At 44.1% G+C, this 18,212-nt stretch overlaps 1 protein-coding gene and 1 long non-coding RNA gene across 3 annotated transcripts; one reads left to right on the forward strand and one right to left on the reverse strand.

The window, feature by feature from the left end:
• Positions 1-855: 855 nt before the first annotated feature.
• On the reverse strand, positions 856-14,120 carry CAVIN2 (caveolae associated protein 2). Its single transcript, XM_015077667.3, has 2 exons — positions 13,316-14,120; positions 856-3,280 (listed from the first exon to the last, which is right to left on the reverse strand). The coding sequence occupies exons 1-2, from the start codon at positions 13,796-13,798 to the stop codon at positions 2,486-2,488; spliced, it is 1,278 nt and encodes a 425-aa protein (XP_014933153.1). The 5' UTR covers positions 13,799-14,120; the 3' UTR covers positions 856-2,485.
• Positions 5,770-8,178, forward strand: LOC128314091 (uncharacterized). Of its 2 annotated transcripts, none has more exons than XR_008295493.1 (3): positions 5,770-6,160; positions 6,729-6,849; positions 7,031-8,178. It is a non-coding gene; the product is annotated as an uncharacterized LOC128314091 (long non-coding RNA). The 2 variants fall into 2 exon arrangements; XR_008295494.1 differs by having other exon boundaries at positions 5,770-6,079.
• Positions 14,121-18,212: the final 4,092 nt, after the last annotated feature.

The raw sequence follows: 18,212 nt of genomic DNA on the forward strand, positions 1-18,212 counted from the left end.
CAGCTCTTGAGCTCCAGGCACATAAAGTTAGGGATGGGTTATTGGGTGGGTGGAAAGAAGACATATCGAATTTGGGGACTTTTTAGCCTCACCGGTATGCAAATAATTCAACAATAATTCAGAATAAATAGCTTCCATTTCCTCAACTGCTGCTTTCTCTAATCCCTATAGTATGTGTTTTCCAACAATGATCTGGCCTCATTCACTGCTTTATTGCTTAGAATCGTAATGCTTTGAATTTGGAACACAGAATAAACGTTTGTCAGTAAAATCTAAAAAGATTTAAGGGTAGCTTTTCACTGACATGCAGATAGTTTATAGGAACAAACGGCAGCAGCATTTTTGGAAAGGAAGTGTAAACATCACATTAGCCCTGGATCCCCCAACTCTGACCGCAAGAAGTGACAGTAACTTCATAAAGGTTAAACAGGCATGCTTAGGTCCCGGAGTGAAATGAAGTCTTCTACCGAGTCCACGGTTCTGCCGAAGACAAAGGTTTATCTGTGTGAATAAACTGAATGCACAGTTCAACACAGTCATGTTTGCAGGGCTACTTAAGGTATTATAAGATCTGGTACCAAACAATAAAAATGCAGATGGAACTATCAAATTTATCAAGCTGCTGCAATAAATTCAGATGCTCTCCAGAGCTGGCAAGGTGATGTCAAGAAAGTTAAACTTGAAGAACGAGACCTGGATTTCTAAATGAGATCGGGGGAAAAGAAAGCAGAGTTAATAGGGGACATCAAGACCGAGACAATCGACATCACAGCTACGTTTGGAGGAGACTCTACAAATCAATTCTTTCTGCTTGTTCTAAAATTGCTCTGCCGAAAAAACTGACATCGTTACACACTTTTCATGCTTTGGTTTATTTAGTCTTCTTTAACACAGCCATCGTTAGTTCAACAATCTAATGTTTGAGGTACATTACGGCAAATAGGGACACAGCTGTATAGGTTAGGCTATCAATACCTTGAGCCTGTTTTTCCTTTTAGGAAACAAAGCATTGTTTGTTAATACCGTCTTGGGTTACTTATATTTGTCAGGTTACTTATAGTGAGTGGTACACACTAAAGGTAAGGAATTGGCTCCCCGGCACAATTGCCTCTACACTATAATTTAGTTGTGTTCTCAAAACATTAGCATTCTGTAATCAAAAATAGAGAAAGCAATGTTTTAGTATAACGTTAGACCGGAGTAAAAATTATCCCGGCCGAATAAGGGTGCACATATACATAAACACTAGCATGCTTTTGGAAGAATCCTATTAATATTCTGTGAAATTAATATATAAATAAAATATGACCTAGAATGAAATTACCATCATATACAAAAGGAAAAACAATCCTTCCCTTCTCAAACCCGTTGCTTTTAACATCTTACACACCTACATTACATCATTTGGAGTGTAAAGGTCATTTTAAATTTGGAAATCATGGAAGAGTCGTCTGATCGAACTTCCTACAAAAGCCAGTACATACTAATTTCTGAGATTTACGTTCGTTCCGGTGTTACAGACACGGCATCCTTTTAAAGCTCCTTGGTGAAAGATCTGTAATGTCTTTTATTTATTAAGCAAAATGCAGCTTTAACACAGTAAACTATATTTTTATATTATTTGAAAATATTAGAAGATAAAAATATTGTGAAGATATAACATGTTGTTCAAGGATATACGAAACTCTTTAGAATTGTTATTTAAAGAAAAGAATACTTGAGTTAATACAGTAAATATTTTACTTCTAAGCACATGGCTTTTCTAGGCCTTCATTCTCTTTGGCATTCCTTCTTTCCCGTTTCTCTTATTTTCCAACTTCTCCTTCTTAGTTGTCTTTTTCTGATAGTCCTGACTTTCCTAGATCTTACTTGATTAGCTGAATATTACAGTCTTTCAATGTTTTCTTCATTTGAAGTTAAAACATTGGTTTCTATTAAGTGAATAAGCGACCAGACTGTCTCTTCTACCTTTTTTAAAAAGTGTGTGTTTTTTTCTTATAATATAAAGTAGGTATGTCCTTAGCTTAAATACATACGTATATTATATATCGCACACTTGAAATACAATAATTAGCTTCACAGAGTTCAGTGGAAATTCAATATAGCGCTGGTACACTATTCGGCAAGCCTGTGGAATGACAAGAAATGAATCCCATCTCATGACTAGTATCTCAAGTAGCCTCTGGTTTTTCTAACTAAGCCAAATTGGTCAGCGTTTTGCAGCTGCCCCTTCTCTGCTTCCATGCAATCTTGGAGAAGTTCTACAAGAACAGAACGGAAGAACAAGTTGGAAGCGACGCTCCTGACAGGTCGCCTTCACAGTAGATCTGGGTCCATCTGTGCGCTGCTCCTGTGGAGTGAGTGAGGGCTGCTTGGACAACAACACGGTAGTAAGTGGGTAGTGCGGGCACGTGCAGGGCTTTGTTTCCAGACTCTGGTTACCCGCCGGAACGGAAGCACAGGCTGGGCCCGGCAGGCTGCGCGTTTAGGCGGTCTGGTCCACCTGGAGCACGGCAGGCTGCCCCGGGCTTGCATCCGACTGCTCTGCATCCTCAGAGGTCAGCAGGTAGCCTCCCTCGTAGCGAACCTTCTGTGCTTGTTCCAGGGCCACCGACTCCTCCTCTTCATCTTCCACAATTGTCAAGTCGATGTTGCTATCCCTGCCCGAGTTACTCCCTCTGGAGGCCTCCCTCTCTGCATCCTCCTCCTTGCTCTGGCCTTCCACCAGGGCACCAGTGAGGGACGCTTCAGAAAGACCCTCTGCAAACGAGCTCTCCTCGTGGTCATCTGGCATCTGCTCGCTGCTAGGCGTGTCTTCTGACTTGGTCTCGTTTTCTGCAGGGCCTTCTCCCTCTCGGACTTTCTTCCGACCAAAAGTGAGGGGAGAAACCTTGAAGGGGGAGCTTTTCCCTGAGGATATTTTCTGGTGATTGGAAGTGAGAGATTTCTTAATCTTCTCTCTCCTCTCTACAGACACGATCTTTGTCCCCAGCTTGTTCATTTTTTTCTCGATGTTCTGGCGAGAAAACGCTTTCTTGAGGCTATCTACTTTCCGGAGGCTGGATCTTTTTATTTTCTCTGCCCTGCTTTCTTCCATCTTTTCCTCTGCACTGTCTTCCAGGGTCTCCTCATCGTGGGGCAATTCATCATCTGATGAGAGGTCCACCGTGTGCAAGGTTTCCTCCAGGGACTTGTTTTCATCAGCAAGCTCCTCCTTCTCTTCCGCTGGGCTGGAAACTGGCTCTTTCACAAACACACTGGCAGGGATCTCATTTTCTTCCTGAAAAGATGGACAATGTAGATAGATTTCATGTTAATAACAGATGTTATAAACGGTCCTGAGCTGCTGTCATTTGCAGTGTGTATCTTTCTGGCACATGGGGATGACAGAAACCACACGTTTGTGGCTTCAGTTTTCTAGAATATGAAGAGTGAATTCTAAACTGGTCAAGTCATTCCCCCGAGGCTGGATAAGGGCAGGGGATGCTTATTGGGAATATTATGAGGGCAGATGACAAGGGCTCTATCAGTGACGGGCAGGGGAGGAAGTGGGTTGTGGCTCTGACAGACCAGGAAGTTGCCTAGATAAAGGAGCTAAAGTAAGTTACTGTGAACCCAAGAGGCCTCTGTCTCCCATCTTCCTGCCAGGTCAGGTGGCTCTGCTCCTGCCAAAATCCCACTGGAGGTGGAGTTAGAAGATAAAAGACGGGGGCAAGGGAGAGAACTGGGAAGTCCTCAAGAGTCAGACACCATGTAAAGCCTTGATCAGGTTTCCTCCCCCGCTAGGAATCAGAAGGAAAAGTGTGGTCAACCTTGGTATCTATTCAGAAGTGCACACTAATTTTTCTGATGACATGATTTTAGAGTAAGAGAAGGCAGGGCCAGCCTCACTGGGGGCCCACCCATGAAGCCCTGCGGTTCAGGATATCCTATGTGGGCATTAATAAGAATAGGACGCATACCATGGCCATTCTTAGAGGAGCGAGGGAGGTCTCTGAAGCAGCTTATCAAGGCTCTCTTGTTAAACAGGGCTTCCCTGGACAAGAATACTTACTTAGATCCCCCACCTAGAGCTAAGAGTGAGGACAGAAGCTCAGGAATCTGTCCCTTTCCCTGCACTATTCCCAGCATACCTCTTCCCTCAGTTTCTGGACACAGAGGCAAAGGTCTGACCTTCTCTGTGTCTCAGGGAGCAGAGCCTGAGAACTTGCCTCCAGAGTTCAAGGGCAATGGTGTTCCACTTCTAAGCGGGTGGATTTGCTTTCAGGTAGCTTGGGTCACACAGCACAGGAATCCCTTTCTTTTTAATTTTAATTTTTAATTTTTTTTTACTGTGTATTTATTTTTGAGAGAGAGAAAGAGAGAAAGAGAGAGAGAATGTGAGCAGGGGAGGGGCAGAGACAGAGGGAGACACAGAATCCGAAGCAGGCTCCAGGCTCCGAGCTGTCAGAACAGAGCCCCACGCGGGGCTCGAACTCATGAGCTGTGAGATCGTGACCTGAGCCAAAGTTGGACACTTAACCGACTGAGCCACCCAGGGGCCCAAGGAATCCCTTTCTTTTTTAAATTTTTTCTTTGAATATTGGAAAATGAGAGCTGGCCAGCAAGGTGTCTTCACATTTTCACGGAAAGAACCAGCACAGTGGAAAGAAGGTGTAACAGAAGCCTGAGTCTCAGTCTTTATTGTACTGCTGAGTGCCTGTGTGGCTTTCAGCAAATTATTTGATCTCCTCAGGTCTCAGTTTCTCCCAAATATGAACAAGAGGACTTGACCTCGATTAGCAACTTTCAAACCGCACTCCCAGGGACACTCGGGGTTCTGCAGGAATGCCAAGGTGGGCCAGGCTTCAGAGCCCCACTTCCTCCTTAGCTTCAACCTTACCAGATTATACGGTGGACTGCCCAGTAAATTCCCAGTTTGAAACATAACTGGATTTTGTGCATTTAACAAGTCTATCTGGGATCTAGACTTCAGGTGAGGTTCATGTTAACAGTAAGAATTTCCCTTCTTTTAATTGATCGAAAAGTCAATGACATTGGGGTTAGGGTCAAACACATATTCTAAGAGTGTACCTGCATATTTTTTAACTTTTTGCCTACAGAAACTAAATGAACAAAGTTTTGATACAGAGAAACCTAGAAGTCCCTCTCCTTATTAACCACTGAATGGAATAGTTACGCTATTCTGGAAAAAACACAGCCCCGTGTCTCCCTCTTTGGCACATACACTCATACCACAGTCCATTCCATAAATTGGTTAGAAACAAAGGATAAAATCTTGGATAGAGGTTAATAGAAAATCTGGTTATATAGAACCTTTGTTAGAGTAAAGAAATCACAGATTCTGTTTCCCAAAGCCCTCTCCACAACCACCCATTTTTAATGTCATAAAGACGGTCAGGAACATAGTATGACGGACCAAGTAAAAAAAATCGGAAAGAAACCTGGCATTTCCACGAGTCATTTATGACCTCGACTTTTCCAGAGAGCAACTTTCCCATGTTTCAAGTCTCAACTTGCCCCTATCTTGCTGGCACTCCCCATGTACTCCCCATGAGGGTGGCAATTTGGGTCTCTTGTTCACTGTTGTGCCCCCGTCACAATAGTTCCTGGCAGCTCAACAGCTACTTATTGAATGAACACATGGTGGATAAGGTGGCTTTCTAAGAAAGCCTTGAGACAGTGGCCGGAATAGAAATTGCCCCTCCGCTGGGTAGGCCTGAGGACTACAAAAGAACGGGTTTCGCTCTTCTAAGGAAGTTCGGTGACTGCCGCTGCCACTGGGAAATGAGAACCGAGGCCTAAGGGACGCTGCGGTTTCCGTTTCTAAGGAAGGAGGTTATTCTCAGTGGATGAGCATTACTGACAGGGAGGCTGACTGCAGCAACAGCTAAGGCCCTGATGCTTGGTCCAGAAGCAAAATTACTCCTGGGGTTTGACAAAAGGCTTGGGAGGGTTTGACAGGAGCCGCCTGCAGGAAAGGAAGAAACTAAGAACTCAGTGAAAAGTTAAGTCCTCAGTGAAGGAAGCAGAAATTCAGGGGAAACTACAAAAATAAGCCTGGGTTCCCAGAGAAGAGGTACAACTCGTATGCCTTAATCTCTCCGGGTAATCAGAGGAATACCCTGCTAACGTCCCTTTCTTCAACCTTAACAAAAAGGTAGACATATTGACCGTGCTTCCAAAAGAATTCAGCAATCCTGCGTTTTTTTTCTTAAATGTAAATTCTGTTATTACAAAAGCACAGCTACTGTTGAGCGGGAGGCTCCTGTCCCTCTCTCTCGGCACATGTCCGTCAAGGACAGGCTTGAGGAGAGCGCGCTGTCAGGGGAGGCAGCGGCCTTGTGTGGTAGATACCACACGCGTGAGGGCAGCTGAGGGGCGGTGGGAAACCACCGAACTCTTCTATCCAACGCCTGGGACGTTTACACGAGGGCTCTCAACGCCGGCTATGAAAATAAACCCAGTGGGAACAGACACAATCCAGATGAGCTGGCTGTGTCTTTACAAAAGTGGGAACGAGTGAGATATCTCTTTTTTTGGCTAACTGCTTTATGCTTCTGCTGTCATTTTAATTGCTCGAGCAGTTCGTTGTGTTCTGTCTACTGGACAGCGCCTATTTTGTGGCTGCTCATGGCATCCAGTCTGAGGGCAAGCCCCTTCCTGTCACACAGGAATGGTGGATGTCCAAGCACACAGAGGCCTTACCTTTCCTGTTTTTTTTTTAGAAGCAACAAAATACTGACACCCCTCAAAAATCTCTATTTTTGTTTCAACTGAACGTACGTGTCGTTTTGGGCTACAACGTAAGCGCTTGGCTGGCGGATATTCAACTGGCATGTCATGGCAGTACATCCTCTATACCAACACGGTCCACAGGCACCCAATCTGACCTGTGCATGTGCCCTGCTCAGTCCTCTCACACAGGCCTCATGGAAACACTTGAGACTTCACCTGTCTACGGGGAAAGGGACACTTCTGCCCGCTTCAGCCTCCTGTCATAATGGTTCTGATCTGCTTTCTCTTACAGATTCCAATCTTGACAGCTCTTTCAAGGGGGAGGATCAACTCCACGTCCTCCATTCTATCACCGCTTACCTGGGCTAGTGACTCATAGATCTGCTTAGGGCCTGTGACTCCCTAACAGGGCACCAAGAATCCCTCGTGGGCTGGCGCTGACTTCTGGGGCCCTTCTACCCGGCAGAGGCCCCCCAGAAGCAGCTGACAGTTTGCTCTACAGATTTATTTTCCAAAAGGTACTCGGCTGCCACTGACACAGCTGCTCTGGGTTCTGACCTTTCACAAGAACCCTTAGGAGTTTTTCAAAGGAAGGGAGAATTAAACGGCACACTTCAAACCTATATGAATGATGTGCTTGCAGCACTAAAGAGAAAAGGAAGGAAAGAACTCTCCAGAAGTGGCATTTTTCCTTACACTTCAGCTTGTTTGCTATTTCTATTGATTCTCGTGAACTGGCTGTCCCAGTCGCGCATGTAGATACCAACACAGAGAAGCCTGCCAACACGCTGAGCACTTCTTGTGTTGGAGTTCGCGGAAGCAAATCTTTGCACATATATAGATGCATACGCTTTAAAGGAGATTCTATGACTCGCGTTAGAAAAGGAAGCCGACCATAAAAGCTTGACTAAGGGGAGAGAAGCCAGCAGTGTGTTCTTGGGTCACAGACTTATCATCCCTGTTGTTAGACGAAAAGAGCGAAGCCTGTCATAGACCCAGAGGGATGTGGTGGCATCCTGGAGGGATATGAGGACCATAAATTTGTGTCCACAGGATGCCTTATCCAATAATCTCTAAATACTAGTTATTAAAATGGAACTATGCCCACCTGACATTCTGATTTATAGGTCTCTTTTACACATTGATGGTTTTCTCCAATTTGTGTTTCTGAGGTATAGATTGCCAAGTGGATAAAGCCATTGATTAGAACTGCACCCCTAAGGCAGCTGTCGGTAGAATCAGCAAGTCATAAGAATAAAATGCATTAGTTATAATCCCTGAGCAGTCTTTCACATTGTGGAGGATTTAAAAGTTTCATTATTTTTCAGTGTTATCAAGGGTTCAATTCTTTTTTAAGATCACACCGGTTAGGTATTCTTTGCTACCCACAAAAAAAAAAAAAAAAAAAAAAAAAAGCAAAAAAACACAAAACAAAACAAATCATTCTGAATTATTTAAAAGCTGACGCAGAAAACCCAGTAAGCATGAACTTTGCCATAGTGGGAATACAGTGTTTGTTTTTACTCATTTTACAGTTCAACTCCATAATTTCTATTATTAATAAAATGAAACCTTGCTAGTCACTTTCTCTGGGCGTCTGTTTCTTTGATATAAAATGAAGTTAAGCTAAATGGTTATTAAGGTACTTTCCAGCTCCAAGATATTTGATTTTGTGACATTAATGTAAACCCCGTGAACAATAACTAAAAAAATTGTAGACGCGATCTCCTAAAGTACTAACACCAAACATGCTTTGTTTCGTACAAGGATTCAAACCACAGGACCTGAGCTGCACCGAACAATGCTTTTCACTCAATTCCAACAGACACAGATGTGCAAAACAAGGGAAGGGGCCACATTTACCTGGAAGGACTGCATCTGACAAACAGTCCAGTTTTTTAACAAATGAGACAAAGCAATGATTCTTTTGAAGAAACGATAATCAGTTATTCACTTAACAGGCCTGAGGCTGCGCTGACATTCAATAAGTGTAAATAATAACAATGAGAGCAAGTATTTGGTCTCAGAAACTAAAAGGGCATGGGATAAGGAGCGCATCAAAACCAATATCCCATTGTGGGAACATTAATCAATGGGACATAAACATGGCGAGCTGTCATATTAAGGTGTCTTTGATTTCCTATATTGCCATTTCTTCAACGTCTGTAATAATTTAACAGTTTTCAGAGCAGTGGTTTTGGATAGAGAAAGTACAGTCTTTAAAAAAAAATCAACTTGAAAATAGTCTGAAGATGTTATACTTTTAGCACCGTTCTAAAATTCTGATCTCATTGAAGGAAGCCAAATGATGAATATTTGAACACATTTATAGGCCTGCTTCTCTATGAATGTACCCACGGCAAATACCCAACCTCTACTCTTTTCACCCAATTTCACAATTTTATGTGGACGAAAGTGTAAGCTGTCCAGGAGGAATCTCATTTTGTTCCCTGGATTTGAAGCCATTCCCACACCGCTTTTTCGGGATAATCATTACTAGAACCTTAAGGCATAAGTGGGCGCCACACCCTCAGGGCCAGTTAGCTGTGAAATGCTAGGCTCATGAATCAACAGAGAAAATTTCCTTTTAACGGTAAATGCACTGATTTTCTGCGTAAACTCTAGGTTTAGTTAAAGATAGCCATGCTTATGGGCAAAGCATGAGTCTTGTTAGTTTTTAGCATTTGCTTTTTGATCACCAACCCCTTTCAGTCTTATTTCATTTACACTGGATCCTGTCACAGTATTTTGAGTTCAAACATTGATCTTAGGCTATCCTAAAAACTATATATAAAAGAAAAGCTGCTAAGTTTAACAAGGATTTTACAATTTGCTTCACCACTCAAAGGGAGGTGACTATTCTCGAGTTTTAGGTGCCAGTGGCTATAATTTGAAGTAACTGCTAACGGCAGGAGGGGGCTTTAAAGCCACAACGACCTTGTAAGTTCAGCACACATGGAAATACATAAATAACACATTTTAAATAGGACAAATTAAGGACAAAAGTTGGAATTAAAAAAAAAATGCGAACGTTGAAGCGTCTAGTAGACAAACCAACCGAGCAACCAACAACCAAAAAGCACCTGCAGATTCTGGGAGACACGACAGGACCTTACAAGCTGGAAACCTCATCTTCTAAACATGACAGTGCTACATCTGCCCAGGTGACAGATTTGCTTTCCTCACTTTCTCGTCTTAAAATTTTTCACATAGGGGCGCCCGGGTGGCTCAGTTGGTTCAGCGTCTGACTTCGGCTCAGGTCACGATCTCACGGTTTGTGGGTTCGAGCCCCGCATTTGGGGTCTCTGCTGTCAGCAGAGAGCCTGCTTCAGATCCTCTGTCCCCCCCCCGCCCCGAGCCCCTTCCCTATTTGCACTCTCGCTGTCTCTAAAAAATAAATACACATTAAAAACATAAAATTTTCACACCCATTTTTTGGTCTTGAATTAGAAAACCAATGAATTTAGAAGAGGAGAGTCTGGCAGAGGATTCAAGGGGATTGAAAACAACAAATGACCTATGGAGTGGCAACTCGTGTATCCTCTGCCTTCTTACTCTCTCACCCACCCGCTCTCAGCCACACAGTAAAGCCTGCCACTAGAAGGGGCTATTTTGGGTAGGCCCTTTGGGCAGAGTCCTTTGCTCTCATGGTGTATCGGGGATATAATATTGACTTCGACATGATAGCTGCCATACGACGTATGGCAGGGAATGGAAGAGAGTGTGTGTGCGCGTGCGCGGGTATGTAGCTTTTAATGAGTCCCATCTAAAAAGCATAGGCCTGGCTGTTGTCAGATCTCGAGTAGGGTGGGGTCAGTTTTCACTCAGCAGCCATGTTTCTAAATAAGCTAAAGTATAACCTTCACTGTGTGAATGCATGTCAGATCCACCCAGGAATAGCTTCCATTCCTTGAGTTCTTACACCATGTAACTCACTAACCATTTTAAAGAGGTTATTGCGTTTATTCCTCACCCTGTGAGAGATACAAAGGGGAAAGCATCCATGTTTAAGAGCATGGAATCAATTATACGTGAGTTCAAATCCCCGCCTCACTGCTTGACGTTACTAAATAACTTCAAACAAGATATAGGTACCTTCGAATTGCAGCCTCCTCATCTGTAAGTTGAGGGCAAATGACAGAATGCACAGAAGGATACTTAGAGCATGCAGGGTTTACTAAAAGAGCTGACAAATGTTTTGCTCCTATTCATATCCTCGGTGTACAGATGAGAAAACAGAAGCTTGGAGAAGCTGCAAAATGTGCACAAGATCACATAGTTGGCAAGCGGTGAAACTCGCATTTGAACCAGTGTCTATGTGACAAAATAGATCTTCTCAACCCCTCGACTGGAGCACTCTCCAGCACAAGTTAGTATTCCATCCACTGGCATGACAGCTACCCTGCGAGCCCCTACTTTAAGAGAAAGAACAACTCTCCACGAAGAGACTGCACCCACATTTGTTTTTGCAAAATAACCACCTTACGATGTCTTGAGAGTTGAGATTTCTAATGTCCTTCAGGCTACGAAAGGATCTTACATGGCTTAAGAAAGCTCCAGTTCCTTGCCTTTAGGTCCTTGCTTCCTAACCTGCTCTTTAAAAAAAAAAAAAAAAGGGTCCTTGGGGGCGGCTTGTTAAGAGGCGCAGAATGGAGCCTGAATATGTTGCTTTGGATTCTCTTAGCTTCCACCTTGGTCTTGCGCACCCCTGTTTCACCTTTTACTCACTCTATGGAGAATTCCGACCACTTCTGGCTGCAATTTCACACCTGTCAATCCAATGTGACAAAAGAGGAGACCGGGGTATGGCTCAACAGCAGCCTGAGTCTTTAAGTTCCCCACCTGTTGTTTTTTTTAAATGTCAGATTTACAATTCTCTTGAATTTTTACTCACATATCTCTTCCGTCCCTGCCTCCAACAACTACAGAACATCCGCGGCAAAATGAAACATAAACCGATCCCGACAAATTATGATCTTCCTCTACTAGGTACTTCTTCCTCCCTTAACTAAGGATAGAGGACAAGAGATAATCTCCCTGATTCATACTGGAGGGAGGAAAATTTCCTTTGATGACTCAGATTTAAACATGTCTGCACATGTTTGGTTTTGTTTGGAGATCAGTATTTAAGTTAGAAATGCCTTGAGAGCTGAGATTTCTAATATCTTTTAGGCTAATAAAGTAAAGGATCTTATATGGCTTAAGAAAGGCGCAGTCACCGTATCTCTTTTCAGTTCATCTGGTGCATGAAAAGCTATTCCATTTGCATTAAAGGCTAAAAAATGTCTGGGCTGCAAAAGCCTGCAAGGTATAGGAGGACATCAGCTGCCTGAAGCTTTACATCAAGTGCAATTTGGGGAGGACAAAAAAACAGCCAGATGAGTCTTTCCTTTTAAGGAGGGAAAGAGGCTTAGGTTCTAACTTGGCGGAGCAGATTCATTTAGAAAAAAGAAGGCTCCCTCGGCTTAAATTCCAATTTCTAAATCTCCCTTGGGAGATGAAGGCTCTTCTTGTGTGCCTTTCACAATCAAACAGTTGGTTATAGCCTCTCCCCTCCATGGCTTTGAAATCCTCTCCTATTCACATGGTCACAAGGAGACAGCCCTGGGGCAGGCATGGCAATTGCTTCCTGGGCTCTGTGTTGGCTGCGTTCCATTGGGCGGAAGGACTTCCAGCCTTGGGCAGGGCTACCCTTGGATTCACAAATGCCCACCACTTGGCAGAACAACAGCCCCACGCAACCTCCCTGTCCCCAGATACCCTCTTGCTACATTAACTGCATCATTGATGCATTAAAAAAAATTAAGTGGCCTTTTTATTCTAAGGCAACCATCGGAAAGAGAAAATATTCAAGACTAGCCTTTGCAACTAAAACTGATAACACTGCTTTTATTTTACAGTTGTGGCTTCTCTGAGCAATAAGAAGCATACCTCGTGTATCTGTAAAGAGTTATGCTCTGTATTTTTAGTGCATTATTTGCCAGAAAATAACAGATTGCTTTGGTGACAAGAATCTTAAAGGAAGAGACTAGTTCAATTCTAATGCAATCAGTCTTCAATACTTGGTTAGCTTCTCAAACATTGGCAGCCTTTAGACAAAGAGAGAAGCAGTCATGAATTTGACTTCTTGATTAAAAAAAAAAAATCAGATGATTATCTCATTTCCACAAAGAGTTAATCAACAGGCACTGAATTAATATGCCCTGTCCAGCTAACAGCTGCAGTCAGAGCCCCAAGTTCATAATGCAAGGAGACACATGAATTTGACTCGGGTGCACGCACCTGCTCACCGTCCCAACCTGTATGGAGTGCGTCCAGGTGCTCCCTAACAAATGACCCTGGCGTACTAACCTCTGGGGCAACTGCCTTGGGTTTAGGCTGCCGTGACCTGAGAAATTCCCACCTCCGGGTGCGGAGGTCACACTCCTGCTGAAGGCGGATGGGGACAACGCCTGGTGTGTGTGGGATCCCTGACAGGCAGGACAGATGTAGAAGTGGCTGTGAGAGCCAGGCTGACTGAGACCACGAAGGCTGAGGAATCCCAGCTGGGCGGGAGGAGGAGGAGGGGGGCACTGACCTGGAAGATGAGCACTTTGAAATGGTTGCGCCTGAGGAGCTGGGCGTGGTTGTTCTCCAGCCGCTTCACCTGCGCGCTCTGCCTGTCCATGCGCTCCTTGACCGCGCGAGTGTGGGCGCTGACCTTGCGGGACTTCTCCAGCAGCTTGCTCACCGTGTTGCTGGTGGAGGCCTGGTATTTGGAGAGCTTGGTGAGGTCGTTCTGGATGCCCTTCACGGAGCCCTCTAGGCTGATCTGCCGCTGCTCCATATTGTGCTGGTTCTCCTGCACGGCATCCAGCATGTTCACCAGCTTGTCCAGGAGCGTGAGCACCGTGACGGCGTTCACCTGCGAGTTGTCCCGGATGGCCTCCTCCGTGCTCCCCAGGTTCAGGCTGGGGCTCGGCGTGGAAGAGGGCGCGAGGCTGGGGCTGGCTGGCTTCTCTTGCCACACGGCAGACCCCGGGTGCTGAAACTTCTCAGCTTGGGCGGCGTCCTCCCCCATGGCTGGACAGGTGGGAACGTTCTTCTCCGGCAAGAAGGACAGCAGCGAGCGGGCAGAAAGAGGCCTGCTGGCTTGAGCTCAGAGCACGGCTCTCCAGGACTGGCAGAGGTTCAGACAGGCAACAACTGGCTACACTGATCAGGGGAACTGCATTCCAGCTGCTCTTAAAAGCCCTACTCCACCCAGTGGGAGGCGAAGGTTACAGAACTGAGAACCACTCAGGGTTCAGAAGCAGGCGCTCACTTCCTAACCGCGTTCTCCTCGGCACGGGGCACTTTCCTGCAGGTTTAGCTTTTCTTTCCTACTCTTCTATCCCTTTATGAAAGAAGTTCAAGGCCATGTTTCAATCATGACTTCATCTAGAGGCGGAGAAAAACATGCTAATTTGGCTCAGCTCCACAGCCTCCAATTGGCTAGAGCCAGTAAACTTTTCTCTGGCTGCTTTGCTACAGATGAAACACTGCTTCGTGTGCCTGTGTGTGTGTGTGTGTGTGTGTGTGTGTGTGTGTGTGTGTGTTCCTGCATACAAGTTATTGTAACGGAAAGTATTGTTTGCACTTGCCCTAGAAGGACTGGTGGGCTGCAGAAGGAATGGTGTCCAATGGGGTGGGGCCAAGTTTAAAAGGTACTTGCAGACAAGCTTGCACTGTTAATTTTTAATTTTCAGGTGGATGGAAGTAACCCTGATAAGGGCAAGGAAGGTAGCCCAATTCTTAGGACTCTTGCGGTTGGGGGTGCAAAATAAGTTGCAAGTGCCTGAACTTAAGGAATATTAAAATATGTCATGCTGTTACGGACGGTTATCATGTAGTAGAAGGTGAATTTTTGAATGACTAGGTTTTTTTTAATTTTTTTTTTAACGTTTTTATTTATTTTTGAGACAGAGAGAGATAGAGCATGAATGGGGCAGGGGCAGAGAGCGAGAGACACACAGAATCGGAAGCAGGCTCCAGGCTCTGAGCCATCAGCCCAGAGCCCGACGCGGGGCTCGAACTCACAGACTGTGAGATCGTGACCTGAGCCGAAGTCGGACGCTTAACCGACTGAGCCACCCAGGCGCCCCTTGAATGACTAGTTTTTAAAACACAGAGTTTCTTTGGAGAAGTAAAATTGCAAAAGGAAAAACAAACAAACAAGCCAAAGTATGGTCTCTTTAAGAACCTACCATGCCAATTTGGTTTAGCTAATTCTGGATCTGCACTGAGAGATTTTCTCAAATACCTATCTGTGCAAGTCACTTATTGACACGTGCCCAGAAGTGCAACGTCGGGCAGCTTGAGTTGGAGTTTCTGAAGTGCTTCTAATGTTTGACATTTCCAAATTCCTGTTCAGTCAAGTGGCACACCTGTTCTGAAACATGGCCCTCCTCAGCTGAGCCCTTGGGACGTGGGGCTTATTTCCTAAAACGACTTTACATGCTTGAATTGCTTTTAAATGTATCCAGCCTTTGAAAGTGCTTTCAGCAGGAAGTTTGTAATAGGCCCTCTATGAACAGTTTTGAGAGGAACAAATGCCAGCTCATACTGGGTCAGGGATTGATAACAGAAAAGTGCTGTTCTTTGGTGGCAAAATCTACAGGTCAGCCAATCAATCAGCAGGTCATTTGTCATCACATTTATTGAATTTTTGAGTCCCTGCTATCTGCTTAGTTCTAGGTTTGATGAACTATCCAGGGGACATTAGTAAAGCATTCTCTAAGACTACATCCGCTAGTTAGGGAGATGAAGATATTTACAGAGACCCCAATTTCCTCAGATAATTGGTACCCCAAATCCACTTTTAAAATTGGGACAGTAAGAGGCACCTGCGTGGCTCAGTCGGTTAAGCGTCTGATTTTGGCTCAGGTCAAGATTTCAAGGTCCATGAGTTCGAGCCTCTCATCGGGCTCTGTGATGCCAACTCGGAGCCTGGAGCCTGCTTCCGATTCTGTGTCTCCCTCTCTCTCTGCTCCTCCCCCTCTCGTGCTCTGTCCCTCTCTGTCTCGGAAACAAATAAACATTAAAAACATTTTTTTTTTTAAAATGTTGACTTTGACAAGCATGATTTTCTAACAAAATTATACAGTATCATGATACAATGTCCTTTCCCACTTGACTTCTGTGGACAAATATAAAAAGGGTCATTATTGCAAAAATATTTGAGGGCTTCATCAGTTTTCCGAGAGCCTCTCTTAAATTTTGACATTCAAAACATTCCCTTTTGAGCACTTATTGTTTCATCATCTGCATGGATTTTTTTTCTTCTTCTTTAAATGTGAACTATTTCCAGCTGCAGATTCTCGTTTGTCAGAGGAGTTGTCCATGATTCAGGGGTTTCTTTAACATTACCCTCATCAACTTCGTGATTTCTTACGTATTTTGAAAGATTTTCAGTTTCACATTATAATCACTTTGCCCTGATTTTGCATTGATTTGCATTGATTTTGCACTGCATTGTTAGACATGGTGTCATCAGTTAGATGAGTGGAGACACTAGACACATGAAGTTGAGGTGGGGAGAGGAGAGAGGCTCCTTGTTAGATAGGAAGAAAGGTTTGCATGTGGGCTTATTTTTTTAAAAGTAATTTTGCTAACACAAGTAACATAACAGTTGTCTATTGCTATGTAACAAACCAGCCTGAAATTCAGTGGCTGAAAACGACAATTGACTTTTATGTCCTCGTGATTCTGTGATTGATGTGGCAGGGCACAGTTAGAATGGGTCATCTGGTTAGACATGCTCGTTCACCTGTAATGGATCCCAGGATGGTCTCAGTCACATGTCTGACTCCTTAGCTGGGTTGACTAGAATGCTGGGATTTCTCTCTCCTCCATCTTTCAGCCTCCGGGGACTCGCCTCTAGTCTCTCTAGCAGGGAAGCCAAACTTGTTTACACGGTGCCTCAGGATTCCCAGGGAGTGGAAGCAAAATCTTCAGGACCTCTTAAGGCTAGGTTGAGGAACTCTTCCCTGGTCATTTCTACCGCATTCTATTGGTCCAAGTAGGTAGGTCACAGACCAAGCTCAGATTCAAGGAGATAGGAAATAGCCTCCCCCTCTCTATGAGAGGAGCAGCAGAGGCCCAGGATATAGGGTGAGCCTCATGGGACAGATTGTTGTAGCCATCTTTGGAAACAATCCACCTCAACAAGAATACATTCTTCTTTCAAAATTCTATTATGAGTAAAGCTGAGGGCCCTTTCCATCACCATTTTCATCCCATTCGCTTTCACCTCTTATCAGAAGTAATCATCTTTATGGATTTGGAGTATATCTTTTGGAAATTATATTTATATGTGATCGCAAGTGAATAGTTTTATGTTGTGATGTAATTTGCTTTCTCGTACAACTTTATAAGCAATGGGGACTATGAGGAGCTGTGTAATGGGGACCTGTCCTGTGCAAAATGGCATGGAAGTACATAATGACTTTGACACAAATTCTAAGGGCATCAAAAGTTTGTACAAGGGAAAAGCAAAGGCAATAAAAGAAAGCACTGGTGATAGGTTAGAATTTGAGGTAACCCTGAGTAGCCACACTCACCGTTTAGTTGACCTAAATTAAGTCCTATTTCTGTCTGGGAGAAAATAGTGACATTTAGCAATCAACTCTTGGAAGACATTTTTGAAAAATTAAGTCTACTCATTACATACTAATGTGTTCCTTAGAAATTAGGTAATAATTGGGTAATAAAATGGAGGGGCGCGTGAATGGCTCAGTCAGTTAACCGTCAGACTCTTGATTTCTGCTCAGGTCGTGATCTCATGGTTCCATTGGTGAGATTGAGCCCGTGTTGGGCTCAGCTCTGACAGTGCAGAGCCTGCTTGGGATTCTCTGTCTCCGCCCCTCCCCGACGTGAGTGCACACGCTCTCACTCTCAAAATAAATAAATAAATGAACTTAAAAAAAATAGACTTGATACAATGGCATATAGAAGTCTCCTAGAGGTATCTGAACATGTGAAAGGGACCTGTTTAAGAAGAATTGGTGTGATAGTAAATTAGGCAGGTAGACAAATATGGGGTATGGACATTAGGTTTGGTGCTGGAATGGGGTACTGTGAGTCACAACAGGGTATGATTAGGGATCTAAATCCTCCAACTGACTCAGTAAGGTTTGGTTAATCTTTTAGCATAATCTCTGTGCCAGAGGCAGCTCAATGGCCTTCTTCGTTGGCCTTTTCCATTTAAACTCATATGGCCTTTTCCATTTAAACTCTTAAGGCCAAGAATCCTTCATTCTTGGTCTTACTACTGTGACAACCATAAGAGTCTGAGAATGATGATCCCACAGAAAAGAAAGCCCTTCTCCTCAATGGCTAAAGAATCAGAGAAGCTAAGCTGGCCACTCCATATATCGTCTCCTTTGAACTCCATAGTGGTATTCAAAGCCTTTCAAAGGCTGAGTTGCCTCTTGAGCAGGAGGTCGTATGATTCT

The sequence above is a fragment of the Acinonyx jubatus genome, chromosome C1 (assembly GCF_027475565.1).
Source record: "Acinonyx jubatus isolate Ajub_Pintada_27869175 chromosome C1, VMU_Ajub_asm_v1.0, whole genome shotgun sequence".
Taxonomy (NCBI): domain Eukaryota; kingdom Metazoa; phylum Chordata; class Mammalia; order Carnivora; family Felidae; genus Acinonyx; species Acinonyx jubatus.

Bases quoted from the DNA above. Each gene is read 5' to 3' on its own strand.
- CAVIN2 (XM_015077667.3), bottom strand. From the start codon at position 13,798: ATGGGGGAGGACGCCGCCCAAGCTGAGAAGTTTCAGCACCCGGGGTCT. The intron at 3,281-13,315 runs GTCAGTGCCCCC...CCATCTTTTCAG, and splicing joins TCAAAGTGCTCATCTTCCAG to GAAGAAAATGAGATCCCTGC.